Source organism: Pelobates fuscus, chromosome 13, assembly GCF_036172605.1.
Source record: "Pelobates fuscus isolate aPelFus1 chromosome 13, aPelFus1.pri, whole genome shotgun sequence".
Classification (NCBI taxonomy): Eukaryota; Metazoa; Chordata; class Amphibia; order Anura; family Pelobatidae; genus Pelobates; species Pelobates fuscus.
Genome location: NC_086329.1, coordinates 61,926,057 through 61,945,105, shown reverse-complemented (window position 1 = coordinate 61,945,105; position 19,049 = coordinate 61,926,057). Strand labels below are relative to the sequence as shown.

At 36.3% G+C, this 19,049-nt stretch overlaps 1 protein-coding gene across 26 annotated transcripts in view; it reads right to left on the bottom strand.

The window, feature by feature from the left end:
- GPHN (gephyrin) overlaps positions 1–19,049 on the bottom strand; it is a 417,472-nt gene that overhangs the window by 91,029 nt on the left and 307,394 nt on the right. For 15 of the 26 annotated variants that reach the window (XM_063439077.1, XM_063439080.1, XM_063439078.1 and 12 more), the window contains 2 exons: positions 13,847–13,918; positions 8,862–8,903 (listed from right to left, as the gene is read on the bottom strand). The exons of 3 other annotated variants lie outside the window; for them this stretch is intronic. In XM_063439077.1, the coding sequence (XP_063295147.1) occupies positions 8,862–8,903; positions 13,847–13,918 (114 nt within the window). The remainder of the gene's footprint in view (positions 1–8,861; positions 8,904–13,846; positions 13,919–19,049) is intronic. 8 more of the 26 variants (XM_063439081.1, XM_063439092.1, XM_063439089.1 and 5 more) reach the window with 1 other exon arrangement.

Here is a 19,049-nt window from a genome sequence, read left to right as displayed (position 1 = left end):
AGCTATTAAAGTTAAAGGGACACTCAAGCAACATAACCAAATCAGCCTTTGACCTTACTTGCAGTCCTCCAGGCGTCAGTCACTTCATCTATAAAGTGCCGGAGTGCACTCCAGGCACCATAATGGATGCTCGAAGTGCTACTTTAAACACAAATCTTGTGAATGAACGCAGTGACTTCAGGGAAAAGGTCTTCTTGTAATAACCTTCCTTTCAAATTAGTTATTCTTGAAGAAGTAACTAGCAAAACATAGCATAAATAATTAGTGTACTTTCAAAATCTCGCAGTGGTTTTGCTGTGCTTTATAATGATATTATCCTTTCTGCTTCTCAAAAGCAAAGAGGGCTGACTAATGGGCCAAAATTGGAATAAAGAATATTTTTGTGTAGCCAAAACCCCACACAAAATACAACCGCGTAGAACTACCATCACACACAAACAGCCACCACACACAACTCTCATCCATCACAAAGGACATCAGGGAGAGCTGCCAGGATCCCCTCCAATCACCTTCCCAGGCATCAGGGAACAAGAGGGACAGCGGTGGTGGGGGCAACAATACGTGTTTGCAGTTGACTGTCGGTGTCTTTGTGCTAGTGGGAGTCTGTGAGTGACTGCCCCAGTGTGTCTAGGTATGACTTTAAGTGTATATCTTTGCTTGTGTACTTATTGCTGAATGTGTGTAAGTGTATAAGAAACATGGGGTTAGGGAGTTGAGGCTTTGGAGTTCTTCTTACCCCATAGGCACCACAAATGGTAAGGGTGGTTCAAAAAATCGTAAGTAGAGGGTGGAGATAGTAGTAAATATTGAAAAGAACAGGGAAACTAGGAAGAAAATGGATGGAAGGGTAAATATAGACAAGCAGCGTAATTTAGGAAGGAGGCTGGGAGATGGAAAGCTGGATCATATATAATGAGACTGAAAAGAGGCAAAAATTAAAAAATTATATTTTATACTAATTTCTTAACTACGCATCCCATATTTCAAATAAATGTCACAGTTACAGTTAGCACTGTAAGAACCTTGCATGGTTAGAAAAGTGATGGAGCACCTTGGGCTCTGAGAGAAGCTTTAAATTGCCTACATGTGTAAAATTGCTGTATCTCTCAAAAAAAGAAAAAGCTAAGTTGTCAGTTAGGCAGCTGAAAGAAATTGGCTGCCCACTTAGAGTAACAGTGGACACTCTGTCAATAAGTGGCCAGCGATCGAATGAAAGTTTCAGCTGATGCTCTATGACCGGCCACCCAGCAAACCTTCCTGATGCTGCAGTGTGAAGCAGGATGCAGATGTGCCAGGTACCTCAGTACCAACCTCAGGTCTAAACCATTGTAAATTAGTTTAACCCGTGCAGATAAGACAGCACTCAGGCATTTGAGCCTCTATAACAACTTTAATGAGCTCAAATCCTTTTGGTTGTGGGAATGTTCCCTTAGAATAGAGCATAAAGAGCTGCTAACTGAAGTTGCTCAAATTGCACCGCTTCTTTGTTGGGTTCACTTTTCTGTAATCTAGTTATGAATTATCCATTAAGGTAGTGGAGATGTAGTCTACATCATCTGGAGTGCAGAAGGTTGCCCAATCCTGCTCTAAGGGGTATAAAAAATCCTGTTCGTGTTTGTCATTTTTTTTCAACATTTTCCAGAACTATGGTACATTAAAATCAATAACAATAATACAGTCCGTACAGTATGTTGCATTTATACAAAATAATCCGGATACATTAAGTGGCTAGGTAGGCAAGTGTCATATAAGACTCAATTAATATATGAATGCAATGCATTTTGGGAGAAAACAAAAGCAACCTATAAGGGTTGCAAAACCAAATTTCAAAACTTTATTGCCAAAATAGCTGCAACCATTTTGCAATTCAGGAAACCAAGATAGTGCCAACAGTCCCACTTAATAACAGCTCATTTGGTGACTGTTCAATGGATGAGCCTGGGACATCTATTCTGCTGGATATGGTGTGTCCCACTCGGTTGAGGAAAGTAAAAGATGTGTTAAATTCTATACTTGAGTTTAAATAAAGGTTTATTGGAAAGCTGAATAACCTGTAGAGTAACCTAATAAGATGCTTTGGTGCGGTCGAGACTAATCACTCTAGAAATGTAACAAATTGCCTCCCACACCTCCAACAAGATGTCTTAGGTGATGGAAGGTTGGTTAGTGTGAGCAGAACTAACCATGGAGTCCTGCTACTCTAGCAGTGTGATTAAAATGCATGCATAGCAGATATCCCAGAGGATTATATCTGCATTGCAGATTTCTATGGAGGCCTCCCGTTTTGCTTCAGAAAGGCACCAATGCCTAAATATGTGTATCCGATCTACAAGACCTCTACTGCATCCTTGTATTTTCCTATAGATTTCAGTTATCTCCTCTGCGGGACGGCTGTCCTACCCTAGCTGCTGTCTCTTTGACAATCTGATTTTCCATGTCTACTAGGACTAATCTCAGACTCTTCAGTTGAGGTGACAGCTGCAGTTCTGAGAGACCATGGGGTTCAATAATGGTGGATCCACTCATATAACTTACCTCTGGTCGACAAAGGACAAACTTAGATTTTACTTGACAATCCTTCCAGGAGGTATTATTTCAGCCGTTTCATCCTCTTTCGTGCAGTAGTTAATTAGGCAAAAATATCCTAAGCATTGGCCTTTGCTTATGCAGGTCTAGAAATATATTTTCCTATGATTATTCCATGACTTGTTAAAGAAAAATGAAGGTTCCCTTACATAAACGCCTACATTTTTCAGATGCAAGAAGACTTGACTTTTTAGTCGGCATAAAAAGTTTGGCCCAATTCCTCGACGATCTTCTCAGTCTACATATCTGTGTCTCAATTCTAAATGATAATTTTGCCTTTAAGCCGGTCTTCTGTCCTGGTAACTTAAATTTTTAAAATCACACTTGTTTATTAGTATATACAATATATATAAAATACTAACTGAATTCCAAAAATATATATATATATAAATATATATATATACATACATAATACATACATACAAACACATAAACACACACACACACATAACATTCATAGTAATTACATTACTACACTAAGTAGAAGAACAAATGAAAACATGATCAACAACAATTTTATTAACAACAGTTAATCTAAGAGGACCAATATTTTCATCAGTTAAAGAACTGAAATTATTTGTTGTTCTTCTTTCAGTTCAAATATAGGAAAACAGGCACTACAGTTATGAAATCCAAATAAATAATGGTGCATGAACATTCAGAATTCTCTACAGCAGTGCTGTACGCACACATGTGCCTTGCGTATGCCATTGCATTGGATAACTCATTTGCAAGCTTTGTCTGATGTTGACTGGCAATGCATGCAAATTAGAATAAAATATACCAAACCAAAAACAATAAAACAAAAAAAAAAACAGCACAACCAATCACAAACATGTTAAGTTAGGAATTTGGGGGTGCTAAAATTAAGGAAGCGCTGTTCTTAATTCACAAAACTCTTCCAAAAGATATATGTCCAACCTTTAAGGGTGATTATTTACTACTTTTTTTATTTTTATTCAAATTTTTTAATTCAAAACATAATACATACTTACGACACTAAATTTCTCTACATTTACAAATGACAAGTTGTAACCATTCACTTCCATGGACACCAATTATTTATGTGTATGTATATATATATTGCTTGTGTGTCCATGTATATAAATATATATATATATATATCATTTAACATTTATTTAAAAAAAAATACATTAAAAATTCTGCTCAACGGCTGCATGATAAAGTGTCTATACAGCACACAAACATCTATCTACATGGACACACAAGCAATCTACTTCTGCCACCTTTACAGAACACAAGCATTTTATGTTCATCTAACTCAATATTCATGGTCCACTAAAAGATATCCCATACCTTTTATGTACTGGGTCATTTAATATCTAGCCATGCGTTCATGCAGAATCCATTATACTAGTACAGTGATGTTTGACCTGGTAATTCATTACTCTTATAGCTGTCAAACCCTATAGTTAAACAAAATATAAATTCAAATATGTAATAAGTTTGTAGCCAAAACAAGGACACCATTAAAAAGTATATCAGTAAAAATTCATCAAAACTTAAATTATTATTGTTCGGAAATATGTTAATATGTTAGATTTAAATGTCAGTGCTAATCAATGGCTTTTTGTAAATTTAGTTGTGGTACTGTGTGTAGCATGTTGTCATTGCCCGTTTCATATTTTTTTTTTTTTGTGTAGGATGTGTTCAATAACCAGATATATTATATTTTACTAAGCACAACAGCATGCATATCTTGATATGCGTGTGAAATAAACTATCCAAGTATCCAGAGAAAATATAGTAGATGGATTTTGATTCCAACTGCAAGATTTGGAAAAGAGGTGGCCAGTGGTTTAAATTAAGTAGGCATTAAACCTATTAATATTCTGTAAATATTAATATGACACTGTATTGGAAGGGACAGTATATGAATAACATAAGTTTCTATTTCAGTGTCTAAAATTGCAGTGATAAAAACTGGTTCAAGAATTAGCAACTTAAAATGAGTGATGATGTATCAAGGCCATTATATACTATATGGCATATTATTATGCTAACTGTGGGGACAACCCGATCTTCTGGAACTTTTATCTCTCTTAAAAAAATTATCATTTCATAAAGATAGAATATGTATGAAATACACACATTGACTGTGTTGGAATTCCACTGAAATTCTAACACCGTCAAGAGAAAGTACTTTGTCTCAGTATTTCTCCTATGCCTGACACTTCTAGACACTGGGCGGAACTACCACGGTCTAGAAGTGTCAATCCCCCCAGCCATCATCCGTGACGGCTGCAGGGAATTGGCTTTATCTAAGGAGGATCCCGCAGTCTCGCTGGATAATTAATAGACCCCAATGTTGCTGTCTCGCACATACGCAGGAATACAGCAGTGATGTCGGCTCCTGAGCTGAAGAGGACATTTTGCAATGTTTCCAGACGGTGACAATGCAGCTTTAAGCAGTGCAAGGCACATATTGGCATCAAAATAACACAAATTTGAGCAGTTAACCTCATTATTGATACATTACATCTATTATTTGGAATGCCTGTTGAGTAATAAAAGTAACATTGCTATACAGAACATGTGTTTAACTTTTTGGTAGTTTTTGACTAGCTCTCAAACAACAAATCTAATTTTTGATTATACATTTCTGGCACACAGATCAGAAAATGTATGTCAGTTAATATTACTCATTAATACTTTGCTTCCCTCAAAGCAGCAATCCTAAATAATCTGGTTTTATAATATGGCTCCAGTTGCTAACAAACTATCAACAACCTTTACATGGGAAAAAAGGCAGGTGAAGAAAATGGATGTGCATTCCACTGATAACATGCGTTCCATTGTGGAGCCAAGTGTATTACCTATGAAAGTGTGATCACCCCCTGGTGGTCGCCAAGGTAAATTTACATCAAAATAACTTCCACAATTAAAAGGACAACTCCTGCTTGTATAAAATGAAAAAACTCCGTCTGCTAAGAGAGAGTGGCATTAACTGACCTGCAATTTAACAGAATTTCATTAATATATATATATTTTATCTTATTTGAGTTATTAATCTAAAACATTTGATATAGGGGTTGTAAGATATTATTATATCATTTGTTTTCTTTTAGCGCTTATTTATGCATTTGTCACTTAATTAAGTTATAATATGTATCACCTTGGTTGGGTTCATGCTTTTTCATGCACTTTATTAAAAAACTAAAGCATTGCACGGTCATCTAAATTAAATGCTGTTGAATTGCAAGTCAGTTAATGACACACTCATTTTATACAAACAGGAGTTGTCCTTTTATTTGTGTAAGTTATTTTGATGGGAATTTACCATGGCAACCACCAGTGGGTGATCTCTCTTTCATAGGTAATACACTTGGCTATTTTAACTTTTACGAACTGGGAAGTCATCAGTGGAACCGCACGTAAGTGCGTATTGGAAAGCACTTCCATTTTCTTCACCGGCAGGTCAATGATAAACAGCTGCGAAAGAGGAAATGTGATCACAACTAAGAAACAAGTGATTTATGGAACGTAATTGGCCAATGGAATCTGGAGAAAATAAGGTGCCCACTGTATCATCAATGGACTTTGGGGATTAGCCCTATTTAAAGGAACTTGTGGATGGGAGCAGGTAGGCTGTATTTTTTGCATTATTATTCTTGATATTTTTAACTCTGTGGTCCCTGAGGTAGTCCCATTTTGGGGATGAAACGCATAGGACTTATTGCTTTACCTCATTTTATATTTTATATATTTTATTGCTACAATAAAAGCTGCTTAAAAGTTCATCACAGTGTACCACATTGAACAGGACCTAACCAATGAAATGCAACTCTATAGTAGGTGGTTTTCTATAGCAACAACTACCCTTCAAAAATATGATATCCCATTCTTTTGGCAACCACATCACAGTCTTCTAGCCTCATATAATGCAACAGCTATCGATGCCCTCAACTGTCTTTCAAGCTTAAAGGGACACTCCAGACTCCTAAAGCACTTTAGCTTACTGACAAGCTTTATGTGTGAAGAGTGTGTCCTATCAGATTTAGAAATTAACCTGATTACAACCACTTGGCTTTTAAGCAGACAATTGGTCCTGTTACTTCCAGGTTTGGTTAGCTCAGTAGAGCTCAACTCATGAGGCAGCAATTGTTCAGAGCACCTGCCTTGCAAAGACTCCTCATTGATCAGCATTAGGAAGTCTGTTATTGGACCGCCACAGAAAGTCTGGATGGGTTTAGAAGGGACTGGATTGCAAAGGCAGAACAAACTACAACTTTTGCAAGCTGTTTTTAGATACACCACAATGAAATGAAAAATATATATATTTAAATGCATACAGGTTTTCATTCTGGGTATATCTACTAAACAGTGATTTGTTTGTAAAGAGAGGTGTCTCTTTAATGCACTCCCCTGCTCCTAGTGAGATGCATGTTCAGGGATCACCTGTCTAGAAAGCTTGCTGCAGCTGTGGTGGTCTCTAAGCTGGGATAAAATGTTCCTGCTATAAATGTGATGTCTGTTTCTTACAGATCGACTACCTTTTTAATTTAATCCAATGTTTATTTTTATAATCAAATTATTTTTAATTATATTACTGTGCCTACTTCTAACTTCTTGCTTGGGTTCTTTACAGATTAGAATCTAGTATTAGCAATGCTTTGTTTTCCTATTTTATCAAATGTTACATTTGTTAACTTTCTCTACAACCTTCACTCCCCTCTACCCCATTTTTTATTCTTTATTGACTGAATGAGCAGACATTCATTTATATTAGGGGGGAGTTTTCAAGATTCTAAGCAGCCTATTGTGCATGAACCTGTACACTTTTCTGTAACATAGAAACATACTGTGACGGCAGATAAGAACCATTCAGCCCATCTAGTCTGCCCAACTTTTTAAATACTTTATTAGTCCCTATACTATACTTGCCTTTACAAGTGACAGCTACTTAGTAAAAACTACACTGGGAAAACAAAATTTGTCAGTATTGATTTACACTTTGACAATAAAAATTAATGTGCTGATCTAAATAATATTTTTTAAATAAGATCTACCAAAACAAATTACTCAATACTCAACTCAATAAACAAATATTTGAAGGAGAGAGAAATGATTTGCCTTGAGTGTCTTCAATGGAAAAGCAGGACCACTTAAAAGGAAGCAAAGTAAGGTCAGACTGTATTTAAAAGAACAGCAAGAGGCAGCAAAAACTTTTTTCAGTTAATACCCCAAGCAGGGTTTTGGTCGTCATTATGTATAATTCGTTTTTTCAACTTCATATAATTACTATTTAAAAAAAAAAAACTAAAAAAAAAACTTAGTTTTTTTTAATAGTGTTTCCTGTGAACACTCCAGTCACCATAACCACTGCAACATGTTGCAGTGGCTATTGTGCCATTCCTGCCCTGGTTCTTCCCGTTGTAAGTAGTTACACTATTTTAGAAATTTTTTAGAATGGTACTTGGGGTCTACTGTGTGCTGCTTCCCGCCTCCACTACTTCCAACAGTGTGCCTGAGGCTAAGCCAAACAGGGCAGGGCTCAACTCATTGGTTGAAAGCTAATAGCGGACAGGCTCATTTTATGAGCTATCCCTGCAATGCAATGCTTACCTCAATAGAGCTAATGGAAATTCCTAAACATGAGATTATGGCAGACTGTTGGAAGTAGTGAAGACTGGGAGCAAAGTCCGGAAGACCACAGGTATGATTTCAATGCATTCTAATACAGGTTGACTACTTACAATTGGAGTTGCCAGGGCACCTTGGCACCATAATCATTACAGCATGCTGCAGGATTGTGATGCTTGGAGTATTCCTTTAAGATTACATCAATTGAGTGTATGAAGCTTAATCATCAATGAGTCTATCACTCTGTGAATAAAATAGGGATACTAAATATATGTTAATGAATATGTATCTTAAATTAGTACATAAACATCAATAATAGCTTAAATTGTTGCATTGAGGTATATTTCCTTGCCCTCTCAATAGCTACACTATTTATCAGGTGATAATCTCTGTGCAGTTCTGAGATGGGTCTACAATGTGATAATTACAGACAATCACAGTGAAATTCAAACAATGTCACGAGTGCAAGAAAACGCATGCAAGTCTTTTTTTCCTTCATACTGGGTTTTTTTCCCCACTTGTGCACAATTCAAGGCAAACACACGGTGGAGGTGATGGTGGAGTGTGTGAACTATGTGAGAGGAAAGAAAGAACAGGGAAAAAATAAAAACAAAACAAAACAAAAACCCAACAAAAAAAACAAAACAAAAACAAAACACGTGCAAGTATACCTCCGAAACACTATAGGTGGATGAGCAGGAAGGAAGCCGAGCCTGGTTGTGCAGTGAGGGAAAAGAAAACACTGTTAAAAAAGGAATGGAGTCAACAAAAAAGTTTCAGAAGTAATTCTGTAAATATGGTTCCAGAAGTAACACAATAGCAGGGGGTTCATTTCGAATAACAGACAAGACACTTAAAATTTGATCTTACTGGTGACAAAGATAGTATACATGGCTAAACACATCTACAAGTGCACACACGTAAGTATGTACATATACAGTAATAATTTATTTACAGTGACGTTGCTTATAATCACGCAATTCTCCAAGAACTGAACAAACAACAAAAAGTAAAATATAGAGATAAAAGGACACTCAAAGCACCATGACTGCTAGGTTATATTGTAGGCTTATGGTGCAAAGAGGCTGTGGGGTGCAGTTCCTCAAATACAGTGTTTGCAAAATAAGTATTTACGCAGTACAACCCTCTGCTTGGTCGTCATGATTATACTTACTTCTCATTATCTGTCCAAAATGTTGTATTCTGTGTTCCTGCCATGCACCGATCAGACATGATCATTAATATACTGCAGTGTACAGCAACAGCAAAGAGCTAGCTGAATCCCTTCCAGCACAGTGGAATTGTGGTGCTAACAAACTGACACATGGAGAAATTGCTGTCAAATTGATACATTGGGAGGTTGAATCCTGACATTTCACAGAACGTACAATATTTTGGATAGATGACAAAGAAGTGAAACTTCCTCATGACATCCCAAGCAGAGATGGTGTGCAAGGGAAATTCCTACAAACACTGGACTTCACCTCACAGCCTCCATACACCATAACCACTACAGTAAGCTGCAGTGATTTTGGTGCTGGTGAATAAGGGAATATGGTCACTCAAAGGAAAATGTGTCACTACTGCAAATATATGCATGGTTTGAGCTTCATTCTTGATATAGAGTAGCATTTTTTTTTTTAAAAGATGCCACTAAAAGAAAAGAGTTTATTCAGACATTACTGACCGCTAATGATTTGGTTATATTCTGTGCCATGTACTGTATATTGTATGCATAATGTATTTTAATTTATTTTAACTTCGTTTTTCAGTAAATACAGAGAATGCCATGTTATTGTAGGCGAACATATTGAAAAATGTTTGTTTTGATACATAGGCTAAAATCCAGCTCTTACTTTTTAGTTTATCATACTAAAGCAGAGTGCAAAAACAAAAAAAAATATATAACAATGACAATCAAGACACTTTAACTGGAGCACATACTAGAAACCTGAAAACAAATGTATCAATACTTGTATTTATTTTATATTTATATATTTATATACACACACAATGGATTTGTAGCAACAGTCTTCAGCTATGAAATCTATTTAACATATTCTAAATATTTAGTATTCTAATTTTAGTGGTTTGTGCACAAAATAAATAGCTATGTTGATTTTGGCACATTTCACCCATGAATTAGTGTTAATGTTGCGATGCAATAGCCAAAACAATTGTAGCTGCATTGTGAAGAAAAAAATGTTTCCAGGAAGTTAAATGATAGAAAATCATGGAAATAACTAAATGCAATGAATTCAGTCCATTTTGTGCATGTAAAAGATTGATTTGATGTAAAAATGACATATACACGTGCACATATGGACAAATACCAAAATCTAAATATCCACTGCCAAAAATGTGGTATCTAACTTTGTGTACAGTGTTATACTGATCTGTAGGGATTTATCCCTTCTTAGCACATGAGATAATCAAGTATTGCAAATTCTGAATATATGTGTTCAACTCTGAAACTGTTATATATTAGATAGTTTTATTTTGTTTTTAAAGAACACATTAAAATATAACATACGTATTGATATTACAAACACACACAGCATAAAGGGATTAAACTTCATAGGCAGTCAATGAATGCAGCCCAAATTTGGACACGTTGCTCAAAAAGGGATGGACATAGGACCACTCTAGCACGCTCAGGAAACCCCTTTAATAAAATAATATTTTAATACTTAGAAAGAATATGAAACTAAGTGGCATATAGATCAGTTGGTTTATTTGCTCCTGGAGGGTGAATGCAATTACAACACATAGCCTCTTTATTGTGACATAATATGCTATTAATATAGCAAATTATCACCAACTTCTATGATTGAATTAAAAGGTTTAGAATGCAGACCAGCATGCATCTAATTAAATTTCCAGCAGTCACTAGAATGCACCGTAACATAATATATGTTTGAATGTAGACTATGCAAATTCATACACATTGATTTACTTGTGCTTAATGGCATTGCTAGCTGCTTTGGCATTGTAGCAAAATTACTCCACAAATATAATTTACAAACTGGTGGAAATTTGCCACAACGCATATTTCTTGAAAGGTTCTAACCCCCCCAAAAATTCTCTACAGAGAAAACCAAAGATAACCCAACATGATTTGCTATTTAAAGTTGTGGGTCCAGAGGCTGAAAAAGTTTTTTTGTTTTTGTTTTTGCTGTAAATGCTACATCTAGTTTGACCAGGTGAAAAGTCTTCCAAGACACCCTACACCTGTCTAACAAACACTTTCTGTATCGCAGTGGACAGCAGAACAATGCTGAAAAGTAAAATGGTACATGTGAAACATGCTGGGGTCACCGAGAGAGTCATAAACCTTATTACAAATGAACACTTAAATAACAACAAAAACAAAGAAATGTATGGTACATTAAACTGAAATTATCAGTTCATATTTCCCCTCTTCTTAAGAGTAATGTATTATTAGGGCAAGGAAATGTCTGGTCTTCTGGCGTCTAATATTTAATAAGTGCCATAGGATGTCCAGTACTCTGGCACTCGAGTAGCTTACTTGGCATGGGGTGCCCAGGGTAATGTGCTATCTGGACTTTCCTCTCAAAGCACTTTAATTTGTTGGTTTCCAAGAATATTCAAGATGAAAAAAGTTCTCCACAAAAGTGATCTGTTTTTTTCAGCCCAGGGGGAGTATTCTCTGCTGGGACACAGCGTGTCAGTTGGATATGGTCCCTTGGACTTACTTCAGATTACACTTCCTTGATTAGCACCTTAACTTTTCTTACCTATTTCAATGGTGTCTGCAACCTGAGCTCCTACCTCCTTTCCCAGTAAAGTGTATGTAGGGGGAGAATGGCTTGTGGCTTTGAAAACCCTAGCCACAGGTAGATCCATTAACTTTATTAAGTCCAATGGATTTTGCATGCAAGCCCTACAAATCTATTAAGGGGTAGAACATTCCTAGAACCAATGAATGGGCTTTTCCCTACCCTGTCATATAATGAGGAGTTAACCTCCTATGGGTCAGGAGACTACAGATCTGCTGACCTTTTAAACCCCTTCAGGACCAGAGGGCTGTCTATTCTCCATATAGTACCAGATGGCATCTCTTGGTCCCAATAACATTATTAAAGGACCACTCTAGTGCCAGGAAAACATACTCGTTTTCCTGGCACTAGATTGCCCTGAGGGTGCCCCCACCCTCAGGGTGCACCTCCCGCCCGGCTCTGGAAAGGGGAAAAGGGGTAAAACTTACCTTTTTCCAGCGCTGGGCGGGGAGCTCTCCTCCTCCTCCTCCTCCTCCTCCTCCTCCTCCTCCTCCTCCTCTCCGCCTCGTCGGCTGAATGCGCACGCGCGGCAAGAGCTGAGCGCGCATTCAGCCGGTCGCATAGGAAAGCATTTACAATGCTTTCCTATGGACGCTTGCGTGCTCTCACTGTGATTTTCACAGTGAGAATCACGCAAGCGCCTCTAGCGGCTGTCAATGAGACAGCCACTAGAGGATTAGGGGGAAGGCTTAACCAATTTATAAACATAGCAGTTTCTCTGAAACTGCTATGTTTATAAAAAAAATGGGTTAACCCTAGCTGGACCTGGCACCCAGACCACTTAATTAAGCTGAAGTGGTCTGGGTGCCTAGAGTGGTCCTTTACCCATCAGATAAAAGGATAGAGAAAAAGGAAAGGTAACATGCTATGCCTTCCCTGGTATTACTATGGAAATATTTACTCCAATCTCAAAAGAAAGAAAACAAAATCAAATGATTCAAGCCAATTGACTATCTAATCACATGCTAAGGGCTCAAAGACTCCAGCATGTATTCGTTTATTAATTTCCTTTTCACTACCACAGGGAGCGGAATGCTGCTCTGGCATTTAGTTTCAAGTGTACCATTTATAATACATTAAAAATATTTTAAATACATCTTGATTGGATTTTAATTGTTGCACACATCTTTAATAAAACTAGATGTTTACACAACCTTTTTTCAACACACAAAAAAAACCTAAAACGGAATGAAAAAAATAAATTCAGAAACGTGGTCAAATACCATGTAATAATATTAAGGCCATTCCAATTATTCTAACACAAAAACAGCATGTACAAGTGATACTGAATTGTATAGTTTGTGAATTTGTGTAAAATATGGTGGAGGCACTAATTTAGCCATACCATTCATGGATTTTGGCAACTGCACAGAAGACAAAAGACTTTTGATACAAAAGTTAATTCTAAGACACAGAAACAGGAAATATCCCATATAAACAACACAGATAAGAATCTGATCATGAAAACATATTTAAGGACTTTTTTTTGCAAACACGGTTTTTAAGCCTTTGTTTATATCTACATTTTCATGAACAAAATCTATAACTATAAATCACATGTGGTTAGCAGTGCCAGATTTTCAACTTTCAAAAACACAAATTCCAAAACACATTCTCAAAATTATTAAATTAAAATAATACAGATGTTCTGCACATTCAAATGAAACCCCTGCTAACTAAAAAATAAATAAATAATGGTAAAAAAAAAAAAATAATAAAAAAAAACAAGTGGTGTACAAAATAAACGGTGAAAAACAACAGGATAGATGAAGGTGAATGGATATTGTACCAGCGTAAATTTTACTGGTCAACAGAAATAAAAATAAAAATGTCAAAATTGCCGAGTTAAATCATACATTTACTCGGAGAGAGTATCCCTTGTCATTGCCTTGAAGATGATCTCTGAAATTCTCCAGTTTTCGGTGAAGCTATATGTGGACATCAGAAAATCAATTGAAAAAGCATACTGTTTCTTAATTAATAACCAATTTTTTGTTTCAAATTTAAAACAGTCAATAATTTGCAATTATCCAACATTAAAAATAATACATATGTTAATATTACATGCATTATGTTAGATATACAAAGATTTTTGTTTTGGAATCAAAGCAAAAAGTTGGATATTGTGTTTTGAAAAAAAATCCCAAACAATATATAGCACCATTATACTCCTTGCAAAATTAGGTCAGAAATAAGAAGTCTACTGAAATGCGTATATTTAATAAAGTAATAATGCTTAGCAGCAAATTTGTGGACTTTCAGGTATTATGAATTATAATATATCAAACAAAGGTGGATAAATTAATACAATAAATAAATCTATTCTAAAATGGATGAGACATTTCAACTTTTCTTTCTGCAAATTAATTAGACAACCAAGAATATTTGTGTAGTATTGCGTTTTTATTTTGCTTAATTAAAAGCACCATAACGCCTCTAGATACTGATGTACTATATTAGTGGCTGCCATAAAATGACAATAAGGGTTGTCCAAACGTTATGCAAGTGATCTGTCAGATTTCTATAATTAACATACAATCTGTTGAAATGGTTGTTGACTAGCTGTATATTAATAAAATTGAAAAAAAAAGAATAAAAAGCAATTTTGTGATGAAACATATCACTAAAGAGATGCAAATATTAATTTGTGACTGCACAGGAAGCTTTTCAGGCACAAAAGGTCCCGTTCTCAGGCATGATTTAGTTAATAAAGTTGGAATAGTAATTATTTAGTACATTAAATAATTAATAATTAATAGTACATTAATATGACACCATTTGTTTCCAACTAAACAGCCTTGGAAAAAAAAAATTTGGATTGCTTTGATTCTTCAACAAACAAGTAACATGTGTTCACTGAAATTTCCTAATTAAATGTGTTTTGATTGCTTTTATTTATTTTTTTTTATCAGTAATTCTTAAATATAAAATCCTTTTAAATTAAATAAAATATATATGTAAAACTAAGGAGACTTGCAAAATGTTCAAAGACGTGCAGTATATGCAGTTTACTGCTGCAAGAATACCCACATTTTATAAAAAAGTTTGCAATCAAATGCATCATTTCTGGAGGAAAAGTCGTAACATTCCAAAAGTTTAAATGATAAATACAAACATTTATAAATGTGCTTTTTAAATTAATAGCAGCACATGTATAAGTATTAATGTCGTTTTAAGGAACACATATTAGAGTCTTCTGTCATAGCTAAATTTAATTTTATATAACCTACCTGTAGTCATATAATAAAATAGTTAAATTTTTAATTTCTGCTAAATCGGGAATATCAACTATAAACCATTATGTCCTTTAAAGAACACCCCTGTAGTGGTTCTGATGCTCCGGCGACATCCCAGTATAAGTAGTCAAACCATTTAAAACTGACTGACAACTTACCTAGGGTTCGCCTCTTCTGCATTCAGCTGAGGCTGGTTTTGCAGGGCTGCGCTCATTGGCTAAGAGTGCTCAGCTAACACTCTCAGCCAATTAGCTAGCCCTGCATAGTAAGGTTTAGATCAGGAGAGCTAATGGAAGCAGTAGTTATGGTTATGGCACTTAGAGAGTGTTCCTTTAATACAAGTTGTAACGTTAATTTCTCACTCCAGTTATACAAGCTTGATAAAATACATATATGATGTACATACAAAAATGTGGCCATGAGAAAAACTAAAACCTATTGCTTGCTGTATAAACCATTACTAATACATTGCAGATTTAAACATTACATAGATCATATTAAACCACAATGGGGGAGATTTATTAAAGAAAGACAGGTGCTATTATCTGGCAAAGAGCTAAATAAGGAGCAAACACCATGGAAATCAATAGAAAGAAAAGAATAGAAAGCTGTTTAGTCTTGATACATTTCCCCCAATATAACCTATTTCACAACTTGTTTCCCTTCACTTTCACCAAAACAATTCTAATTAAAGCTTATTTGAACTATTGAGAAAAGTTATATACGGTTTTTGATATTAAATGTTGCCTGCTAGTGGAAAAAGATTCCTGCTTTTATTGATCTCTTTGTGTCAGATTTAAGCCTCAAACAGTTATTTTGTGAAGTAGAAACAGATAGGCCGTACTGATAACATCATGAGTATATAAAAGCAAGTGTTCTCAAATCAATAAAAAATTTTAAGAATAAATCCGGCACTTGTATTTGCTATAATGATGAATCACAGAGAAATAAATTGAAAAGGCAAACTAACTTTTGTGCAAGAGTAATTTTACAATCAAAAACAAGAAAGTTTCAGTTCTAGTATTCAAAGCTAGACACATCCAAGACTTCATGTAACACTGGTACTAGCTCTAGGCTACTGGGCAGTCAGATCAACTGACCTACACAGAAATATTAGTGTAACCACAGGCCCCCATGCAGGGATATAAATAAATATAGATTTTATAAGTACAGTATTTAGAGCTACTGTAGGTACTGAAAGAGAAGCGAAAACAACGTTTACACTACAAAGATATCGGGCTGAATGAAAAGAGATTATATATATATATATATATATATATATATATATATATATATACACACACCTATATATACTTCGATTGGTCACCCCACCCACCACTCCCTATTTACAAATCCCATCTTGGTGGGCCCTCTTTATTTACAGGCCTGCCCGAACGTCGGTTTCGGCACACCACAACAGACTTTAGTACATATAATGGTTAACACTTATTCTGTTTTTTTTTCCTGACCAGAAATATAAATATATATCTATATCTATCTATATATATATATATATATGTATATGTATATACATACATACATACATACATACATACATACATACATATATATATATACATACACTCTCTCTTTATCTTCCTCATACCTTTTTGTTACTTTACAGACCACTCTCTCCATGAGGTTTCCAATCCTTTTATTCTCAAATCCCTTTACACTGGTTTTCTTCTTACATAACATATTGCTCTGCAACTGCTTCACACTTCTCCACACAAACTCTTCCAGGGTTATGTACTAAAGTGAGAGTTCAAAGTTACTTTAACCATTTTGCGGGAGGGTTGGAAACCTTTCCTGTATAAAACGCCCTATTGGGCACTGTGGAGAAGGTTCCCCTCGATTTTCAGTAAAACCTGCAAAACAAAACTTTTACTCATCTGGAACCAGTGCCAGTTGAAGCTCCAGATGCTGATCTTCCATGCCCCCCTCAGAAGTCACAGGCGCTCATAGAGAAACCTGTGATTTGACCTATTGCCGGCTCAGAGGTGATGCACGCACTTCAGGCCAGCAAGGGGCAGAGGAAAGAGGCGAAGGGAAGGGGGGGAGGAGGGTTAAGAAAATTATTAAAAATACAATAAAAATACAAAAATTATTAAAAATACAATACTCAGAGGGATTGAGTGGGATTGAGGGAGGGTGAAGCAATACTCCCTTTGCAGGCTCTTTGCTTACAAGACGAAGATTTTTACGTCCGTTGCCAGGCTGATTACACTTTTTTATGCACACAATTGACATTAGTAACCTGGAATAGAGCTCTGGACTGCCAATAGCAAGTGTGCTGGGGTGTGTCTCAGTATCTGCAGTTTTGTTAAGTTGAAACACTGCACATACTAACTCCTTAATACTAGAAAACAGATAACAATGAAACAGTCCTGTTGATGAGTAGCAGCAACAACTGACCAAGGTTCTCTGTTCTTGGCTGAATTTAGGACAGTATTTCACAGTTAATAGGTAAAGCAAAATCAACAAGAGTCCAATGGTGGTATTTGGAAAAAATAAATGCTGCTTACATTTAATAGGGCTTCAGGCCAGTTCTGGAATTTGGGCTTCAGGCCAGTTCTGGAATTTAGGCTTCGGTGTGACAATCCCCGCCTTGGGATATACAGATATCGTTCTTTAACTTCAATGGAATATTTTTATGGAAAATAGTACAAAACACAGGAGCCATATATAGTGAAGTACGTAATATAAATATAGGTATTATAGTAATATATTGCATATGCACCCACATTATTAAGAGCCTCATATGGCTACAATGAAACAGCATGAAGTGGTATAATAACCACTCTAGGATAGTGTTCAGGAGATGTTTTCAGCAGTATCATGTAAGGTAAAACACATTAACTCTGTTAAGTCCTTTAATTTCCACTGGTATCAGCACTACCTGATAATGATAACATATGGCATTAAACAATAAAGAAAACATTTAATTAAAGGACCACTATAGTGCTCCCCACCCTCTGGGTCCCCCTGCCGCCGGGCTGAATGGGGGAGGAAGGGGTTAAACACTTACCATTCTCCAGTGCCAGGCTCCCTCTGTGCTGGGGACTCTCCTCCCTCTTCTGACATCATCCGCGCGCACTTTCCTATGGACGCTGGCGTCTTCTCACTGTGAAAATCACAGTGAGAAGCACGGAAACGCCTCTAGCGGCTGTTAAAGAGACAGGCACTAGAGGCTGGATTAACCCTATGGTAAACCTAGCATTTTCTCTGAAACTGCTATGTTTACAGCTGCAGGGTTAACCCTAGATGGACCTGGCACCCAGACCACTTCATTGAGCTGAAGTGGTCTGGGTGCCTATAGTGGTCCTTTAAGTCTCTGAGATATATAGCTGCTATAGGTCTCTGCAAGTTGGATGACACCCATGACATAGATTTGCCATTATTAACTAAATAATTTAACTACTTCATACAGCATGCTAATAATCATATAAAGTGACATCTGTGCCCTATATTCTGCACTTAGGAATTCAACACCACTAGAACTACTATCTTTACATTATGAAAGAGATATAATGGATGCTTTAACTATAAGACATTTATTTTCAGACGAGTTGGACATACAGGAACAGAGGGCCCTGCTCAATGAGCTTACATGCTTAGAGGGAGTGGGGTAAAGTGACACAAAAGGTAAGGGTAGGGTATTCACTGAGGGCTTAAAGGGACTCTCCAGTGCCAGGAAAACAATCCCACCTCCCTTCCCCGGTTGCTGAAGGGGTGACTTATCTGAGACCCCCGACGATGTCCCTCGGCAGTGGTTTCGGGTTGCCGCCGCCGCCGCTCCTCCCTTTCATCACGTCAGCCGGCG